Raw genomic sequence first — 18,103 nt, forward strand, 5'->3', positions numbered from 1 at the left:
AAAATGTAAATAAGTGCCTGACTCATCAGCTGTCTGGCCGTGTGAAGAATGGCTGAAACTGCGGGTTTGTCCATTTTTTGACGGGTGAAAAAATGTGAATTGACACAGCTGAGCAGAGTAAAGCTTTATTAATGGTGATGTCACTTTTCATAAACTGTACGGTAAAAAATGATTGACCTCTGCAGATGCAGAGCGGAAAAGAAGGCCAGTTCACTTAACAGAGCGCTAGAGTTCAGCCTGTCTGTATCTCTACTTGTAATGAGCTACAAAGCAGATTTTAATTCTATAGCTAAAGTATCCACAGATCATACTCGTGTGTGTGTGTGTGTGTGTGTGTGTGTGTGTGTGTGTCATCCTACTCCAGCACTCCTCAATTTCATCCATTCACAAACACCAGCGGAAAGGAATCTGGCTAGGATCCACTACAAATAAGTACAAATAAGAAAAACGCAGGGAAATAGAATAAAAATCTTGCTTGAGGATTTGAACTCTCATTCTGACGGCACCCATTCGCTGAATTCTGGATGGCCGGATATTTTTGGTAAGCTACACCTTATGATTTTCAAACCTAGAAAAGTCATGTAAATAGACATTTTGGAGTTAAATGAAAATCGCTGAAAGGCTTTTGCGTTAGAATTCAGATTTTTCAGAATGGTTGACTGACTTTCAACTAAATTAGTTTATTTAAATGTACCTAAAATACACTAACTGCAACTCACCTTCCTTAACTATGACCTTTGACTCAAACTACTGATTTGCTGCTTATTAATAGCTAGTAAAGTAGTAGTAAGTCTAGTTATCGGGCAAGGATTAGGGATGTAGAATATGGCCATGCAGAATATGTACTAATAAAAAGCCAATACGTTAGTAATAGACACGCTAATAAGCAACCGGTTAATAGTTTCGACTGGTTAAAATGTATTAACTGGTTAATACCGGTTAATAAATTTGCCGCATACCAAAACTTTTAATTAAACATCAGAGCAGAAACACAAAGCATCTGTGCATCTCAAGATTGCAACTAAGCTAAAAAACAGTTTTTTCTGTACTGCGTGCAGTTAAAGCATCTAATTTTCCGACACAAATTGCATGTGATACGGTTGTAATAACGCACAGGTGCAGCAGACTCCTCTCATGGAGTCATGCAGTTATGAAGGGTTGTGCTTCAATGAATGGGCTCAGGTGGCTACTCAATGAAATGAAGGTGTGAACACAGGCTGTCTGTGACAGAGTAAATCATGTTTAAGAGCGCTGGCACCACAGTCTGGGGAAACAGATCACTCTGGAATCCAAGGAAAGCAAAATTTAGCCTCAGACAGGTGCAGGTGCAGCAAAATGTAGCTCTCCAGAAAAGCTTACAAGATAGTTCACCCAAAAATGAACATCCTGTCATCATTTACTCACCCTCTTTTAGCTCACAACCCACGTGACTTCTAGGGAACAGGGAAGAGGTTTGGCGAAGTCTCTTTACTTTTAAGCGTTTTACTAGCAACTCCTTTTGATTGCATGAAAACCGTATGCTTTCAATTAAGCCCGATCTATGAGAAAACGTTACTGTTTTACGAAAGGGTGGTTTCGTGTGAATGTTTGGATTTGTACGAAAACATTTTCCATTTTTCAACCTAAACTATTTTTTTAGAACCAATGTAAGCAAAAAGCTCCATTATTAGTGTGGCGTGTGAAGATTGCATGACAACCTACAAATTAGTTCAAACTAATTTATACTCACTTTTCAGAAAAATAAAATGGTTATAATTTTCCGTGACTTACAATATCTCAAAAACTGGCCAAAAATTGTCTACGATTACAAGAGTTAGTTACTTATTAGCATGCATATTTCTAGCCATTTATTAGTGCTAATTAAGCATATATTAATGCCTTATTCTACATTCCTAGCTAAACTTAAAAGCTACCTTAATAACTTTCAATAATTTTAAATAATAACATATTGAGGGAAAAGTTGTAGCTAATAGTTAACAAGTACCTATTCTAAAGTGTTACCCAAAAACGTAATTCTAATGACGGAACACTTATTTCCTATTATTCACTATATATTCATAATTTCTAAGGTAGCTGTAGCTATAATTCGATACTGGGTAGGATTAGGTACGTAAAATAAAACATTAACATATGCTTAATTACTACTAATATGTTCTAGTAATATGCATGCTAATAAGCAACTATTTAAGAGACCCTAAAATGGAGTGTTACCGGTTTGTTTAATGTTAGTCGGGTTAGTTAGTTTCTAGATTACGCCGTGGATGGATGAATGCAAAAGGTCAGCGTAAAAATAAGGCAGCAAGCACATTTCAAATAATCAGTGGCACACCAATAACCCTTCAGTTTTTTAGGAAGCAGAAAGGATAGATTTTCTGTTTCTGGACAAACAACCAGCTCTTTCCCGGTAGGTGGGGTTGTTACCGACGTTTCAGAACATTCTCCGCCATCTTTCTTTCTTCCGCCAAAGGCCTCTTTATATCTCTCATTCTTTCCCACCGTCTCCCACAGCGCAGCGTACCCCAAACTGCTGAGAATGCCTATTGAAATCTCTGAAAGTCTCGAGGTAGCTGAAAACCTCCTGCCGGAAACACGATCCATCTCTCAGCCGACAGCAGGTACGCTGTGCTAATTTGTTATCCTACAGGTTTTCACTTCCAATGAATCAAATATCACTAAGATCATGTAGATGCCAGAGGCACCTCGTTTTTTTTAAAGCAATGTTTTTCCCGGTAATCCCATTGTTTGTAATGAGAACCACTCGCTGTCTATACAATGACACAAAAGGCCTCATGAAACATCATCTCAAAACATCCCGATCGTTTTGCTGGCTAAAATGTGTCTACGCTTGTAATTCTATATGTTTTTGTCTGAAGAAAGCTGTATTATATATTGATTATGTATTTAATTTAACGCATTTAGTCAGCTGTTCCTGTGGCTGAAAGTAGAAGTGATGATGGGGTATAATTTTCATTTCGAGCTCAGGAACGCTAATTGGCTCACAGCGGTTCATTTTCTGGAGAAGTTCGGCTTCGCTGAAGTCTTGTGTTCTGTGTTTGATTAGACGCCTAATCGACTTTCATCAAATATATTTCAGGTGGTCACTGTTTAGTTTTGTTTCACGCTCAAAGCCCCTCGGGTACGGAGCAAACCGGATTCGACAATAGCTGTAACCGTGGGAGAGTTCAAATGGAAAATATATATTTCGTAGATTCAAGAAAAGCTGAATAAAGGCATTTAATATTTAATCAATAGATTAGTTGTCCTCATAACGCCACATTACGACAGCAGAGCATTAATATTGTTTTTGAAAGAGGAATATCAAGAAAATATCTAAATGATTATTTCATTTATTTATCTTAAAATGATCCTTAAGGGAACAGAAGACACAAGCCGCGTTACCATTAAAGATTCGCACGAAGCTTTGCCGATATTTTATTAATGTTAATGAAAAAGTATTGCGAAATGATGCCGTTCTCATTAAGTAATGTTATGCAACTAAAATGTAACTTTTTGCCTTGGACATGGCAACGTATTTTTGTGATATGTGATGGATTTTGGATATATGTATTCAAAAGAGACGTATGCATGTATCTTTACAGAAGCAGGATGGAGAGTATTTTCAGTTCGCAATTTGCGCAATTTGATGGTAGCAAAAATGCAGCTATCATACGAATCATAAAATATTTAAAGATTACCACAATGCTGTGCTGTATTCCGATACGAATTGTTTGATTTACAATGCATAAACATTAAAACTTGGACTTGAAAATTATGCAAAAGCAAACTTTAAGTTACACGCCAATCATCGAAATCATGCAAGTCATGTTGTGAATGTGCAAGACGCTCTAAAACTCAGCAAACATTTCACACCATTGTATTAAAACAACACAACTTCACGAGTTGTGTTTACGAGTCGGCAGTTCAAAATGAATGGCAGGAGCACATCAGATAATGCTTGCGAATTTAGCACCCAATTTAGCAAATCATAAAATATTTTGGAATTGTGGTGAGGCTGTGTTGTGTTATACTTACAAATGATGTGGTATGAATCATGAAGTACTTATGATTACCATGAGACTATGTTGTATTACAACAATAAACAAATTATTAGTAAAGTGCATAAACTAAACTAAAAAGTAAATGGCAACTAAAAAGCACATATAAAAAGACAATGCTAGTCATGTGCTACTTGTGCATAGTTAATGCATACAGAATTCACACCATTTTATTACAAAAACACAACTACATATCAGTTCGCAAGCAGCATATTATAGTAGTTGGCAGTTTCAAATGAGTTTGTGTAAACTTAGTCAGTTTGTAGATAGGGTTAGGGTTAGGGTTAGGGTTAGGTTAGGTTAGGTTAGGTTAGGTTAGGTTAGGTTAGGTTAGGTTAGGTTAGGGTTAGGTTAGGTTAGGTTAGGTTAGGTTAGGGTTAGGGTTAGGTTAGGTTAGGTTAGGTTAGGTTAGGGTTAGGGTTAGGATTAGGTTAGGGTTAGGGTTAGGGTAAGGTCAAGGGTAGGGGTTAGGGTTAGGGTTAGGGTTAGGTTAGGTTAGGTTAGGTTAGGTTAGGGTTAGGGTAGGTTAGGGTTAGGGTAAGGGTAAGGGTAAGGGTTAGGGTTAGGGTTAGGGTTAGTGTTAGGGTAAGGGTTAGGTTAGGGTTAGGTTAGGATTAGGATTAGGGTTAGGGTTAGGGTTAGGGTTAGGGTTAGGGTTAGGTTAGGTTAGGTTAGGTTAGGTTAGGTTAGGGTTAGGTTAGGTGTAGGTTAGGGTTTAGGGTTAGGGTTAGGGTAAGTGGTTAGGTTAGGTTAGGTTAGGGTTAGGGTAAGGGTTAGGGTTAGGTTAGGTTAGGTTAGGTTAGGTTAGGTTAGGTTAGGTTAGGTTAGGTTAGGTTAGGTTAGGTTAGTGTTAGGGTTAGGGTTAGGGTTAGGGTTAGGTTAGGGTTAGGGTTAGGGTTAGGTTAGGTTAGGTTTAGGGTTAGGTTTAGGGTTAGGGTTAGGGTTAGGGTTAGGGTTAGGGCACATCAGTATTTACAAAGGAGACTGTACAAATTCACAACCAATATACCAAGGCATAAAAAACTCTTGTGTTGCATTACAGTAGCGCAAATGCACACATACACTTAAGATTACACAGTCAAGGGAAAGTCACATTTTGAAAGTGACAGACACACCAAAACCTAAATATTAAAAAGCTAAAGCATAAAATTTTCACAACACTGTAATAACTGTAAGTATTCATAAGCACCGTTGCAATTTGTAAGCATGGGTTAGCAGCTTCATATGAATTTGTGTAAGCTTAGTTACTGTATATGAAAATGTACAATCCTGCCAAGTGCTTATGAATGACATTTTGTGAAAGTCCTAAACTATTTAAATTGCATAAGACCATTTTGTATTGCAACACTGTAATAACTATAATGTATTCATAAGATCAGATTTTCACAACAATTTGCAATTTAATGTATAATAAAATGTTTGCGTTTACACGATATATGTGTGCGCACTGTGTATATTTATATGCATATATCACATCTCAAATTTAAAACAAACTTTAAATTTGGATGCGATTTCTCAACTTGACAGCGCTAATTTTACGTATATATACAACACATGAATATTTGGTTTAATTTGTCACTTCTCTTTAACTAAACTGCCACTTTTGCCTAAAATTAGATGCCATTTTAACCACAAATAGTACTGTCTAAAATGAATTAATATGACACAAAGAAATACTGGCAGAATTTAAGAAGACAACAACTTTGACTGTGTAAAAATACTTCATACATAGTTGGCCAAGGAAGTTTGTGATATTACAAACAGGGTCCTTTTCCGCCCAATTTTTACCTTCTCCCTATGCATTTCAACAGATGGAAAGCTCAAAATGCGGTTGTCATAAAAGTTTAGGATTTAATGCCGCGCCGCAGTGAGCTCTCGGAGTTTGAGCAGCTGTGTTTATTGAAGAGGGTGATTAATTTTGGAGGTAAAACTGGGATTTGTAATCACTTCCCTTTTGTGCGATTCTGAAGCTAAAAAACAACACATCACGTTAATCACGCACCCTAATTAAAAAACAGCAGGCTTCTCGCTCTGTCTGTCTCTCTCTCCCTTGCACTAACTCTATCCTTCTTTCTCTCTTTACGCTGTCTCCTTCTTTCTCAAGTGTGATGGATTTGTAGGAAGCACCCAGTCGTGAGCTGCTCTAATTTAGAGCTTATCGATACATCTTATCAGCGGGGGCTCCATCCCTTGTTTCTCCACCTTATTCCTCCTCCTCTTCTTCCATCTTCCAAACGTGGCTCTCTTTGACTTGATAATAAAACCTCAATGCAGACCTTCCATACAGAGTCCAATGGCGATCTTACAGGTGAGAAGATGAAGATGACTTCGCTCAAATCTCATCTCTCCTTAAATGATATTAGTCCCTGCGAGCGGTGCAGCGTTAATAAATCAAGTGAACCACTGGGTTACCTTCGGTGTTGTGCTTGTTGCCTCTTTGAGTTATGCGGTGTCGACTTAGGTCTTAGGTCTTAGGTCTGCATAGCCCATATTAACAGGTGTTCGTCGACCGGTTTTGGGAGTTTGCGGTACATCTCTAAATCGCACACAAGATATGTGTAACAATAAAACTAAATAATAGCCGACTTGCATGAAAAAAGCCTACAAAAGCAATTTCAGTTATTTGTTTGTTTATCTTATATCTTATCTATTTACAAAAATGTTAAAGCAAAAATAATTGCATGGCCACCACGTAGTGCATCATAAATAAATAACATTATTTTTAGTAACACTGGTAGTCAATATTTATTTATTTACCGCATTTTACTCTTTGAATACCTAGGTAAAAGTGAAGATTGGAAACAAATAATAATAACATAATAATAATAATAATAATAATAATAATAATAATAATATATATGTACTGTTTATTTATTTGTTTGTTTTTCCATTTTACTCTTTTTGAATATCTAGGTAAAAATACAGCTTGGAAATGTATTCATTAATATTCTGTTCAAAGTGATGTGTACTTTGACTTTTCTTTGTTTTTTATTCCCCACATCATATCTCATATTTATAGCTGTTTTTATTTTAGTTATCAACTGACACTCTTTGTCCTTGGTAAACAAATCCACTAATTAAACTAATTTATTATTGGTAAAAAATTGGCCCCACAACTGTGGGATTCATAATAATTTTATAACTGCTGCAAAAAAAAATAAAACGTTTCATTTCACACTTTTAAAAAAAACTAAATAATTAACGTTTTTTTAAATGAATGCACATTTCAAACCTGACACAATAAATCTACGGGGCATTTAAAAAGAAGTAAAAATCAATGAGGGCACGATAAAAAGTTTTCAGGTGAAATGTGTTGTATTGATAAAAAAATCTACCCCTAGGGCATAAAATTCCCAAAAGAAACACCCGTCTCTGTGATGCGCCATAAACACTATCAGTGTGAAATCTCACACTGCACACAGTATGTGCAAAACTGGCCTTGAAGAGCGTCTCAGTCTGTGATACGATCATTGTGGTTTGTGTGTTGGATGGCAAGGACCCTGCATGCCAGATCCAATATTGTGTAATGTATGATTTATATTGCTTCCTCAGCTTGTTAAATTACTGAGCTAGGCAAATGTTTTAAGAAACACAATATGCCGCCACAGATCCGGCTCATGGCTCATCTGTTATTGTTCACCATAAAATGAGAGTTAATTTGACATAAAATGGTTATATCCATATGTTTTTTCCACTTTTAGTTTCCACATTTGCATAGTCCATGGACTGTTAACATTTAACGCTCTAGTTTTTATTTGCGACATTTGCGTATATATCAGTTCGAAACAGCACTCTGGGTGGTTGCTTCTGCCACGGTGTGATTCTCCTTGTGAAAACCGTGCCACAATATATCATTGTCTTCATTTCTTGCAACTTTCGGAATGGAAATACACCTGCGCCTATGTAATTACACTGTAATAACGTAGTAATACGTTCAGACGTCTAAAATGAAGCTGGATATGGTACTGATGTCTTTTTACGATGATGTTCTTCATATAAACTCGCAAACATAGTTACACCCTGCATTTTGAAAGGCTGTTTGTGAAAAACCGAGGGTGTGTATGCGTTTTAGTACAAAATAAAATCAAAAATCCGTTCAAATGTTCTAAGAAGCAAAAAATGTCATGTCTCACCTGTTAGAAAAGTGCGACGAAACCATGCGTTACAGACCAGTTAGCTACACCACACATTACTACAATAGAAATAACATTGATAGCAAAGACATGTTTAACGGCACAGAAAACAAAACCATGACTCACAAGCGTACCACAAAGTATTATAAATATATAAACATAACCACAGTTGTCCAAAGGTTTGCAATAAAACGACAAATATTGCACTGTACATTTTATACGACAGAGTATGATGCAGTGTCTATGTGGGTGGGTCAGACTAGAAGCAGTAAGTGATTCTATCAGACTCTGTAATCATCTCTGGGCACAGAAGCATTTTGTGTGTGTGTGTGTGTGTGTGTGTGTGTGTGTGTGTGTGTGTGTTTTCTGTGACTCTAAGCTCCTGCTTAATTCAATCGAGGGCCAATTATTGACTGTTCTGCCTCTCTGAAATCCTCTCAATTCATTTGAAGTATGAGAGTCTGCTAGTCAAGACCTTCTAACCTTCTTTTCTTCAGTCTGATGATCTACCAATTACTTTGTTGCCAACTCTTTAATACACTACATTATACATTAATGCAGTACTATTTAATATACCAAATGGCCAAAAGTACGAGGACACCTGAATGACACCATAATTGCTTTGCTGAGCATTTAATTTAAAAACCAGGGAGTAACTCTGAACCGTTGCAATCCCTAAATGTGTCCCTAGGCCACAAAACCTTCTTAAGTTCATGGGATATATTTGTAGCAATAGCCAAAAATACAATGTGCGGGTCAAAATTATATTTTTTTCTTGTATGCCAAAAATCAGTAGGATGAAGAGCATGTTCTATGAAGATATTTTGTAAATGTATTACTGTAAAAATATCAAACTTAATTTTTTATTAGTAATATGCATTGCTAAGAACTTCATTTGGACAATGGCCATTTTCTCAATATTTAGATTTTATTATTTCGATTTAGTTTTAACTGGTTTAATTATAATTTTGTTCTGAATCATTTATTTTAAATCATAGGCAAAATAAGTCAACGATGAACTCTTTATAAAAATGTATTTTTTTCCCCAAAATGTGTACAGTGTGTGGACTGATGTTAAAATGCTCTTTGACGCTGCTTTATTTAGCCCATTTGCAACCTCAACGATTTGAAGCGACACTCTGTCTTTTCACTTCTGTCATATTGTAATTCTCCTTGTGACAGCCGATATAAAAATGGTTATCTCCATATGTTTTTTCAAATGTGTGTAGTGTATAGACATGTTCTTAGACACTGTTTTCACTTGCATCATTTGCAGCTTTAACAATTTGATCTTTCTGCTTCTGCCACGGTGTGATTCTCCTTGTGACATCGTGATCCCGAGCACGCAGAGTAAATCTTTGTAAGGCCGCTTATTTTGTAACGTTCGGAAACCAGGAACGTGCATAACTGCACCTATGTAAGTACATGATAATTACATAGTAATATCTGTGTAATACCACCATCACAAAATTGTAATATAATCAGGTACAACTAAGGGAAGAAGAATTAATATAAACTCCCAAACTCATTGACAGGCTGTTTATAGACATTGCAAAATGCATTTATGTGTCTTAGTACACCATTTAATTTTTTTTTATCATGAACACAATATACCTTGATTCACAGAAGATGCTTTATATTGTTGCTACTAGTTCCGCATGCAGTCAGTGCATAAAGCTCAGATCCTACCAAAAGAAATAAACTATTTGCATTGCACACAATACAAGGCAATCGCTTTCCTATCATTGTACCTAAGAGAATTAAACTCTATAACATAAATCTCGCCAAAACGGTGCATTTACACAAACTGTTGACGTTAATGTCACAAACAGATGAAGATTGGCTTTGTTTGGGTCTAAGAGACCTCCAGAGTCCTTTTCCACAGCACTTTTTTTCCTGAGCTAGACAAATGCAACAGAACTTCCATTTATAGCAGTATTCCCACGATAACTACATGAACGCTACAGTCTAGAGTACAAAACAAGCAACAGTCTATATCACTCTGACGTTAAACACTACCGTAGTGTTTTTCAATCCTCTTTGGAGTTTAAAAGTAAAGCCACAACCAAAGAGTTGCATGAAGTTTTATTTCCTGCACATACAAATAAAACGGAGGGTTCACTCAAAAATGAAAATTCGGTTACACTTCCTTTTAAGGTGTCCTTGTTACAGTGTAATTAATGAATTGAGTGCTATTGAGTAACATTAATTAACTTCATGTACTTACTATATGGCTAGGGTTAGGATTAGGCTTGGATTACTTGCAAGTAATAACAAGTGCGTTTTAACGTGTTAACAGGGTCACCTTAAAACTCTCCCATCATTCATTCTTACTCATGTAATTTCAAACCTGTATGACTTTAATTCGTCTGTGGACCAAAATAGATGATATTTTGAGGACTTTGTCCCTCTTTGTAAGGACAGAAAAAGAAGACGAAATAAGCTCACAGGGTTTGGAACAACATGAAGATACCGTTTCCAAGTTTGGGTGAACTTTTCCTTTTAGACGAGCCACCCCAGCATGATAAAGAAACTGTAGGACTTACTTTGTGTATTCTTCATTGTCTCTGTCGCACAGCGCATCCTTGTGCTTCTCCCAGTCTTTCCCGTGTTTGCAGGTAGTCAATAAAATGATATCATCCCCATTGTGTATATGATATAAAGCATTTCTGGTTTCAGAGCCGATGCCAGTTAGATACCTCTTCCCTTTGAAGACCAGCAAGTATTTCCGTAAGGGAGGGACATTGTTAAGATTGAGATAACCTTTGCTCCCTCCTTTCTGAGGATGGTCTTTTGAAAACAAAGGGATGGACACATCAAAGCGCGGTCTAAAGTTGTCCATGTCGGTGCTGGCCTTGGCCAACATGGCCTGGCCGATATCGAATCCTAGTTCCTCCGTATAATCAGGCCACGTTCCAGAGTACAAGTTAAAAATCAGATGGTTCCTTCCTTCGTACCACAGAGGGAGGCTTTGAATTCGGGCTCGGACGTTATGTACATATTGAGCTGACAGCTGGTCCCTGTCTAGAGTGTCTATACTCAATACAAACAGACAGGCCTCATTAGGGTCCGTCGTGTAGAATCGCGATTCCTCGATGGCTGCCAGAATCTTCTGGTAGCTTTCCGAGGGCGCCTCACCTTTCTGAGGCGGATACACATAGATTTTAAAGCCCCGTTCGCAGCGCTGGAAATCGAAGCAGGTCTCCATGCGACACCGCCGGCTCTTGTAGATGTTCTTCTGTATTTCTCGTCTCTCGCGAGGAGACGTGTGCTGATGAAGAAGCAGGGGTCCGTCCTCTTCCTGCTCGGCCTCACCAAGGTATGTCTGCAGGGGAGGATCCACCCAATCCGGCCAGCGGGGCGGCCGAGGCGGGACACCGGCCATCTGTGAGACTCCATAGAGCTCCGCATGGCTCTGGTTGTGGAACTCGCCGATTTGCAGGCCACACAGGTAGGCTAGTAGCAGGCTACAGGCCCCCACAGATACCAGCAGGTATCGCTTCTTCGCCTGCATGTGGACAGCGAGAAGCAGGGCAGGACAAGAAGGAAGCACGGAGGGTCGACTGTAAACCCACGGGACCAGCTCTCATACCAATAGGAGCATTCTGATAGCACACAGACCGCTATAAGCACAGATATAAAGAGGGTCAAGTTAGCTTTACACTACAGAATGAAAATGACTGGTATTGCAACTCCGTCCGAATACAGTCTTTACACTTTAAATTACAATGTGACACTTTCAAATGTGGGATTCAGCATCTAATCGAACCTGGAAAAAACATATAGAGTAAAATGGTGTCAAATTCAGGCTATTGGAGTTTTAGACCCCACTGCAGAATTACTATTTATTTAAAAAAAAAAAAAAAACAGGACTAATATTTTTATAAGATCACCAGTGTGGGGAGAAAAAAAGCAACTTCCAGGGAGGCTTTTCTAAGTAAATCTCATATGTAAATCTATAATAAAGCGATAAGCAACGACAGTGGGCTACTTATGTTTTGTCAGCGTTACCATATGATACAGATCTTTAAATAAAGTTCTATGTTGCTATAGTAACAGCCTCAGGTGAAAGGTCTTGGCAATTTAACTCATTTCACTTTTGAAAACGAGAATAAAATGTATACACTTACACTACGCACACTTTCAAGTAGATATACTTTTGTATACGGGCTATGGCTAAAAAAGCTTAAGACACTTTTAGCTTCATCTAAAACGTGTAAAAAAAAAAACTGACTACATACAAAATTGACACACTTTCTAAAAATATGTATTAAAATGAGAAACTTGTACTATGTAGAGGCTGTTTCAGAACCAAACGTTAGATGTTTACTCTCTTCAGCTCATTTGAAAACTCAGGCATGATTTTTTCAGGCAGAAAAATAAGGCATTAATTAAACACAGTTAAAGCTACAGATTTTTTTTTTAATTAGATTAATAAATACGTTTACACATAACACAACTTCTATAATATATGCATAACGAACTGAATTGGATGCTTTACCTCAGTCACCTGTTGAAGCGTCAATCATCTATTGATGAGTAGAAGACCTTCAACGATTCGCAACTTTATATTAGAAACCAAAGCATTATCAAGTCAGGGCATTGCTAGGAGTGGTGCAGAAGTATTTCCCAGCCATTTCTGTATTCATACAGAATTTTGATATTGTGCGTCAGTATAATAATGTGATTACAAGGGGACCTGACGGGAAAACACACGCCGTCCGAATCCATTACCCTGATAAAGCAACGTGATGTTCATTGTCTGTTTCTATCTTTTCATGCTTTCTTGAAAAAAATCTAAAAATCTTCATATTTCCGTGCGTCTTGGCGACCGACGCGCAACTTCATAAAATCCACCGAGTCTTCTTCAAACTGCACTCCGTCCACAAATCGTGACACATCCCGACCTCATCCTATAATATTCACCAAAATCAAGAGAGAGATCCTTCTACAAACGCGAAGATGATCAGCCCCTATCTCTCTGGATAAACGTGCAGGTTTTAGAGCTAAATCCATCGCAGAGTTCCTGAGACATCCTGAGCGCTCAAGTTGCGTTTGCAACTCTCCAAAACCACCTCGAAACTTCTCACAGCTCCACTCGCATCCTGGAGACTCTGGCAGCGTCTCGTAATCCACACGGACCGCAGGTCCCAATCGCGGTAAAGTCCTTCCGGCGGTCTGGTTTAATCTGAAGCGAGCTGTCAGTCACGGCTCGATCCGGAGTCAATCCGGCGCGGCCACGTGCATAGACTCCAAAACAAACCCCGAGTGCGCTCGCGTGACGTCCGACTGTCAATTCACACCGCTTCGCGTCCGCGACGGTTTTCCTCCTCCGGAAGGCACTTGGCGCGAAAGTTAACGCTGTTGTCAGCTGGACGCCGCTTCGCTCCGGAGCGTCTTCACCGGGACGAGCCCGCGAAAAACACGCGCTCGCCCTCTCGCACGCCCGTCTCCGCGAGCGACCCCCCGGCAAAGTCTTCTCCTTCAGAGTCGGCGGGCGCGGAGCACGGCGGTGGGCTTCTGGGGAGAGTTGGGGAATCCGCTCGGCATCTCTATGAGCTTGAACCTCCCACCTCCGCCGAGTCTTTCCTCTCTGCTGTTAGCGCTGGGAGAAAGAACCGTCCGCGGGAAGCGCCGATCATCTCAGAAGAACTGTGTACGGACAGATGCATATCGCGCGAGGAAAGCATGACACGGTGACGCGCGCCGAGAGCAATAACCGAGCCACAGGCTGCAAACATCCTCACTGACAAACTATATGATGCCCCTGTTCCGATGCACACGGCACAGCTGCGTTTTACATTCTGAAAAGTGTCAATAAATAATCTGTTTAAAAGTGTAACGTGTAACTGTTTTGGATTAACGTACTAGCCGTACGCACAAGGTCATTGTTTATTTGAACGTTAGCATGATTCTGGCATTTAGCCTACTTTGTAGTAACTGTTTGGCGTGCTCTATAAAATCAATTCCTGAATATACACGTTTTTATGCTTTCATTAATGATATTGCGGGTCATTTAGGAGAGTTAAAAGGTCGATGACTAACTTTGGAACACGTTGCTTTTTTTTAATGACTTATTACGTTATTTATTGAGTCCATCAGTCTCATTCGTAACCTAAGATGATGCAGCGTCGGGCGCCATTTAGCGACAATTTAATCAACTGATGGCAGTAAGCTAATTCTGAGAGATTGCTGAGTCAACGAAAACATTATTCCAGCTTATTCATAATCAATACTGTTAGTCATGTACGTTAAACAAAACTTTTTCAGCAGTTATGTTAAATAAGGAAGTTACACGAACGATGGGAAGCGTGTGTGTGTGTGTGTGTGTGTGAGAGAGAGAGAGAGAGAGAGAGAGAGAGAGAGAGAGAGAGAGAGAGAATTCAATGTGAAATGCAATTTAACAAGACCAGAATGACTCGAACGGCGTTGCCATCTTCGTTCATTCATTTTCTGAGGTAAGTGTATTGCGAAATAAATGCTGCCATCTAGTGATGGATGTTGTTGAGATAAAGGCCTACATGGTGACTTCTGGGCAAATATGCATTTCTATCAGAACATAATATTGTTCTCAGTTAAATGGACCTACACACACACACACACACACACACACACACAATCCCTTGTGGAATCAGGCTTATTTGTTGCACAGGCTTTGATATTTTGCATTGTTTTCCTACGCTAGCATGACTGGGACCTTTAAAAGTTCAAGCATTGTGTGTCGTAGGAACCTGCAAACACCGTGAACAAACGATATTGTTAACCCTCGCTCCCCTGATGTGATTCATAGAGCCGCTGCATGTTTGTACTGAATTCTGTATCGAATATTTCAAAGAGGTTTTGACCTGTCTGGATCACAGGCATGTCCTTGGGCTATAGTAGCAGTTGCCTAAAGCACAATGTGGTAGATTTAAGCTCAGCTCTGTCATTCCTCTAAACATGAGCACAAAAACAGCTATAAACAGCCACAAGCGCACTTGCAGGTAAAGTGTTTCAGACATATTTCTGTTTAACCATAGATTATTCTGATCAACAAGGTCCATTTGTTAAAACTAGTTATAGTTACTATCCAGCAGCTAAAAAAATGTTTTATTGCATTTATCAATGGAAGTTAATATTATCAGGGTTATGCACAGTGAATGGACAGTATTACAGTATTTTATGAGATAGAGATAATCACGCCTGTTGAAAATGTTAGTTTATGAAAGATATTGCGCATAGAATATCAAAACCAATTCCATTTGATACTGCTGATTATGTGGTTTCTCAAATATATAAAGACCTAGAAGGCTAGGTTGTTATATTAAAGATCTATCCTTTTTATTGGCAGATTCTGACAGACACAATAGCCTCAAACAGCACCGGTGTCACCTGTTCTTCAGTTTTTTTTCTAACAAAATCACAGCATAAAATGTTTCCAGATTGCCCTTTTGAACAATAAAAGTATCCATGCTTTTCTTAAATAGTCTTCATCAAGAAAGACGATCCTCACCAAGAGAGAATCAGTCAGAATCAAAACAAAAAAGCAAAAGCACTGCTTACATTGTTCATACTACAAAATGAAACAGGTAAGTTGCATATGTTTGTGAACTGGGGAGCAGCTATTATCAGGAGTTAGGGTGGCAAATTAGTCAATGAATCGTTTAAGATATGTGTTCAACAACACTGATTCATTCACAAGCAAAAAAGTGACAGGTGAAATCAAATGCTTAATTGTTTAAGACTCCTGTGCTGAACTCTGCTTTTTCTGTTTTGTACTTTTGTCTTCCCTGGAGATGATCGTATGGCAATTACTGAACAAATTCACAAAAGCAGTGTTTATGACACAGAAAGTCTTCATATTAATGGTGGGAGTAACTTCAGGACATTTAAACTTGTAGAATCCAAGTTACAAATATTTGTTTTTGGGACAGTTTACTGTTTAATATCTCCTGTTTATGTCAGGATTGACCCAGTGTGCAAGTTAATTTAAGACTATCTTTCTGTTGCCTTTGTCTACCTTTTGAAGAGCATTTTACAATTTTGATTTAATTTAAAGGAATATATTTGCATGTGAATTAAATACAATACATTCAAGAAAAAAAAATTAAATGTATTTTTATAACATTTTCCTTTTATTTTGACCTGTTTTAAAAATAAATTACCTGTGTATTTTACAACACTATAAACTTGCTTTTGTAATCCTAATTTAGTCATTTAGTAGTTATATTTTACACACATTATTCCTGAAGTGCACAATGGTGATAGACATAGGACTCAAGGCATATTATTCAACATCTGCTTCAATCTTTATTTACAAACATCTTTAATTCTGTTACATCCATCTTATGGCCATTGTCATACACTGTATATGTATTACTTTCTAGGCATTAGAGAAAGAGCTATAGATATGGTTGTGTGATTTTAATTCTCTCAGGAACTCTTCAGACGAGTATTTTTCATACTTTTCTGACTCTTTTTTTTCTTCATTTATCGTTTTTAACTTTTTCTTTGTCCAGCTGAAAGGACCAGTTATTTTTTTCCCTTTCTTCTTAGGCTTCTCTTGACCTTTTCTTGAAGGTTGTTGCTTCTCCTTCTCAGGACAAGGGCTGTAATCTACGCAGAACAGCCTCGTCATTCGTTCATCCAGTTCTTTAGCTTTTCGTAAAGCCTCAGCTTTGGAGTCTTCACGTTTCTTTTTCTCAGAGTCATCCGACAGTTCCAGAACTACAGGATGGACCTTCTCAAACACGGCTTTCTGCTTCACCTCAGCCTCCAGCACTTGCTGGTTTTTACGTTTTACAAGTTGCTGGCTCTCTTTCTTGGGAGCATTGCTGTAGTCCACACAGAACAGCCTTGTCATTCGTTCATCCAGTTCTTTAGCCTTCCGTAAAGCTTCAGCTTTGGCGTCTCCATACTCCTTTTTCTCAGAGTCACTTGACTCTTGCGGAGCTATAGGATGGACCTTCGCAAACATTGGTTTCTGCTTCACCCCAGCCTCCAGCGCTTGCTCGTGCTCAGTCTCAGACTCATCCTCTTCAGATTCAGCATCCATTAGGAGGAGAGATGAAGTGGCACATTTAGGAATTTGTCTTGAAGGAAGCCTCCCTTGTTCCATCTGTCGTTCATCCACTGAATGCGACAGAGAGTGTGTCTGCGTGTGCTTAACAAACAGTGGTTCTGCCACTGGTTCCTCGGCTGGTGGAGTCACATGTCGAGATGCTCTTTTGGGTTTGAGCAAAACAGATCCACGCGGAGGTTTTGGAGCAAAATGTCTGGAGGTCCTTTGAAGCATTGACGGTTTAGCCACCGATTGCAGTGGTACGCTCTCGATGGCTGCTGGAATCAGGAATCGAGAGGCTCTTTGGACCAGCTGTGGTTCCTCTTCTGGAGACTTAGAGGGTGTAGAACTGGACATGACTGGCTTTGGAGTTTCCAGCGTTTCTGTGGCTGGTCGAACCAGTTGTCGAGATGCCTTTTGAACCACCTCAGCGTCCGCCACAGAAGAACCGCAGAGAGTAGCTTTAGGAGCAATATTTGCCAGTGATAAAGGAGAAGATTTCATGAAAGAAGAAGCAGGCAGGGGTTTAACATTAATATCTGGCTGTTGTGATAGCTTTTGAGCCAGCATTGGTTGTTCCCCTGATGAAGGAGGTCTGGTCTTGGTGGTCAGTGGAGGCAGGCGTCGAGAGGCTCTTTTAGCCACCAGTGGCTCTTTCACGGATGACTTTATGAAGGAAGAACCAGCCGATGTTTTGATCTCAGCGGCTGGTGGAGTTGGTTGTGGTTTGACCTCAATTCGTAATGGAGTTGGGTCTTTGGTCTCGTTATCCTTTTCGCCTGATTCTCTCTCATCCACCATCTTTCTTTCCTTCTTTGACTTTCTCTTCCTCCCCACTTCTCTTTTTTCCTCTTCATTAAGGTACTTCGATACTT

The 18,103-nt window shown here is 39.0% G+C and overlaps 1 protein-coding gene across 1 annotated transcript in view; it reads right to left on the reverse strand.

Moving 5' to 3' along the window:
- Window positions 1–14,021, reverse strand: part of LOC122324433 (exostosin-1) — a 198,864-nt gene extending 184,843 nt beyond the window's left edge. The window contains exons 1-2 of the mRNA XM_043218830.1: window positions 12,690–14,021; window positions 10,735–11,811 (exon numbers count right to left, since the gene is read on the reverse strand). Of these exons, the coding sequence (XP_043074765.1) occupies window positions 10,735–11,702 (968 nt within the window). The 5' untranslated portion in view covers window positions 11,703–11,811; window positions 12,690–14,021. The remainder of the gene's footprint in view (window positions 1–10,734; window positions 11,812–12,689) is intronic.
- Between the last annotated feature and the right edge of the window lie 4,082 nt (window positions 14,022–18,103).

This window comes from Puntigrus tetrazona, chromosome 20 (genome assembly GCF_018831695.1).
Source record: "Puntigrus tetrazona isolate hp1 chromosome 20, ASM1883169v1, whole genome shotgun sequence".
Lineage (NCBI taxonomy): Eukaryota > Metazoa > Chordata > Actinopteri > Cypriniformes > Cyprinidae > Puntigrus > Puntigrus tetrazona.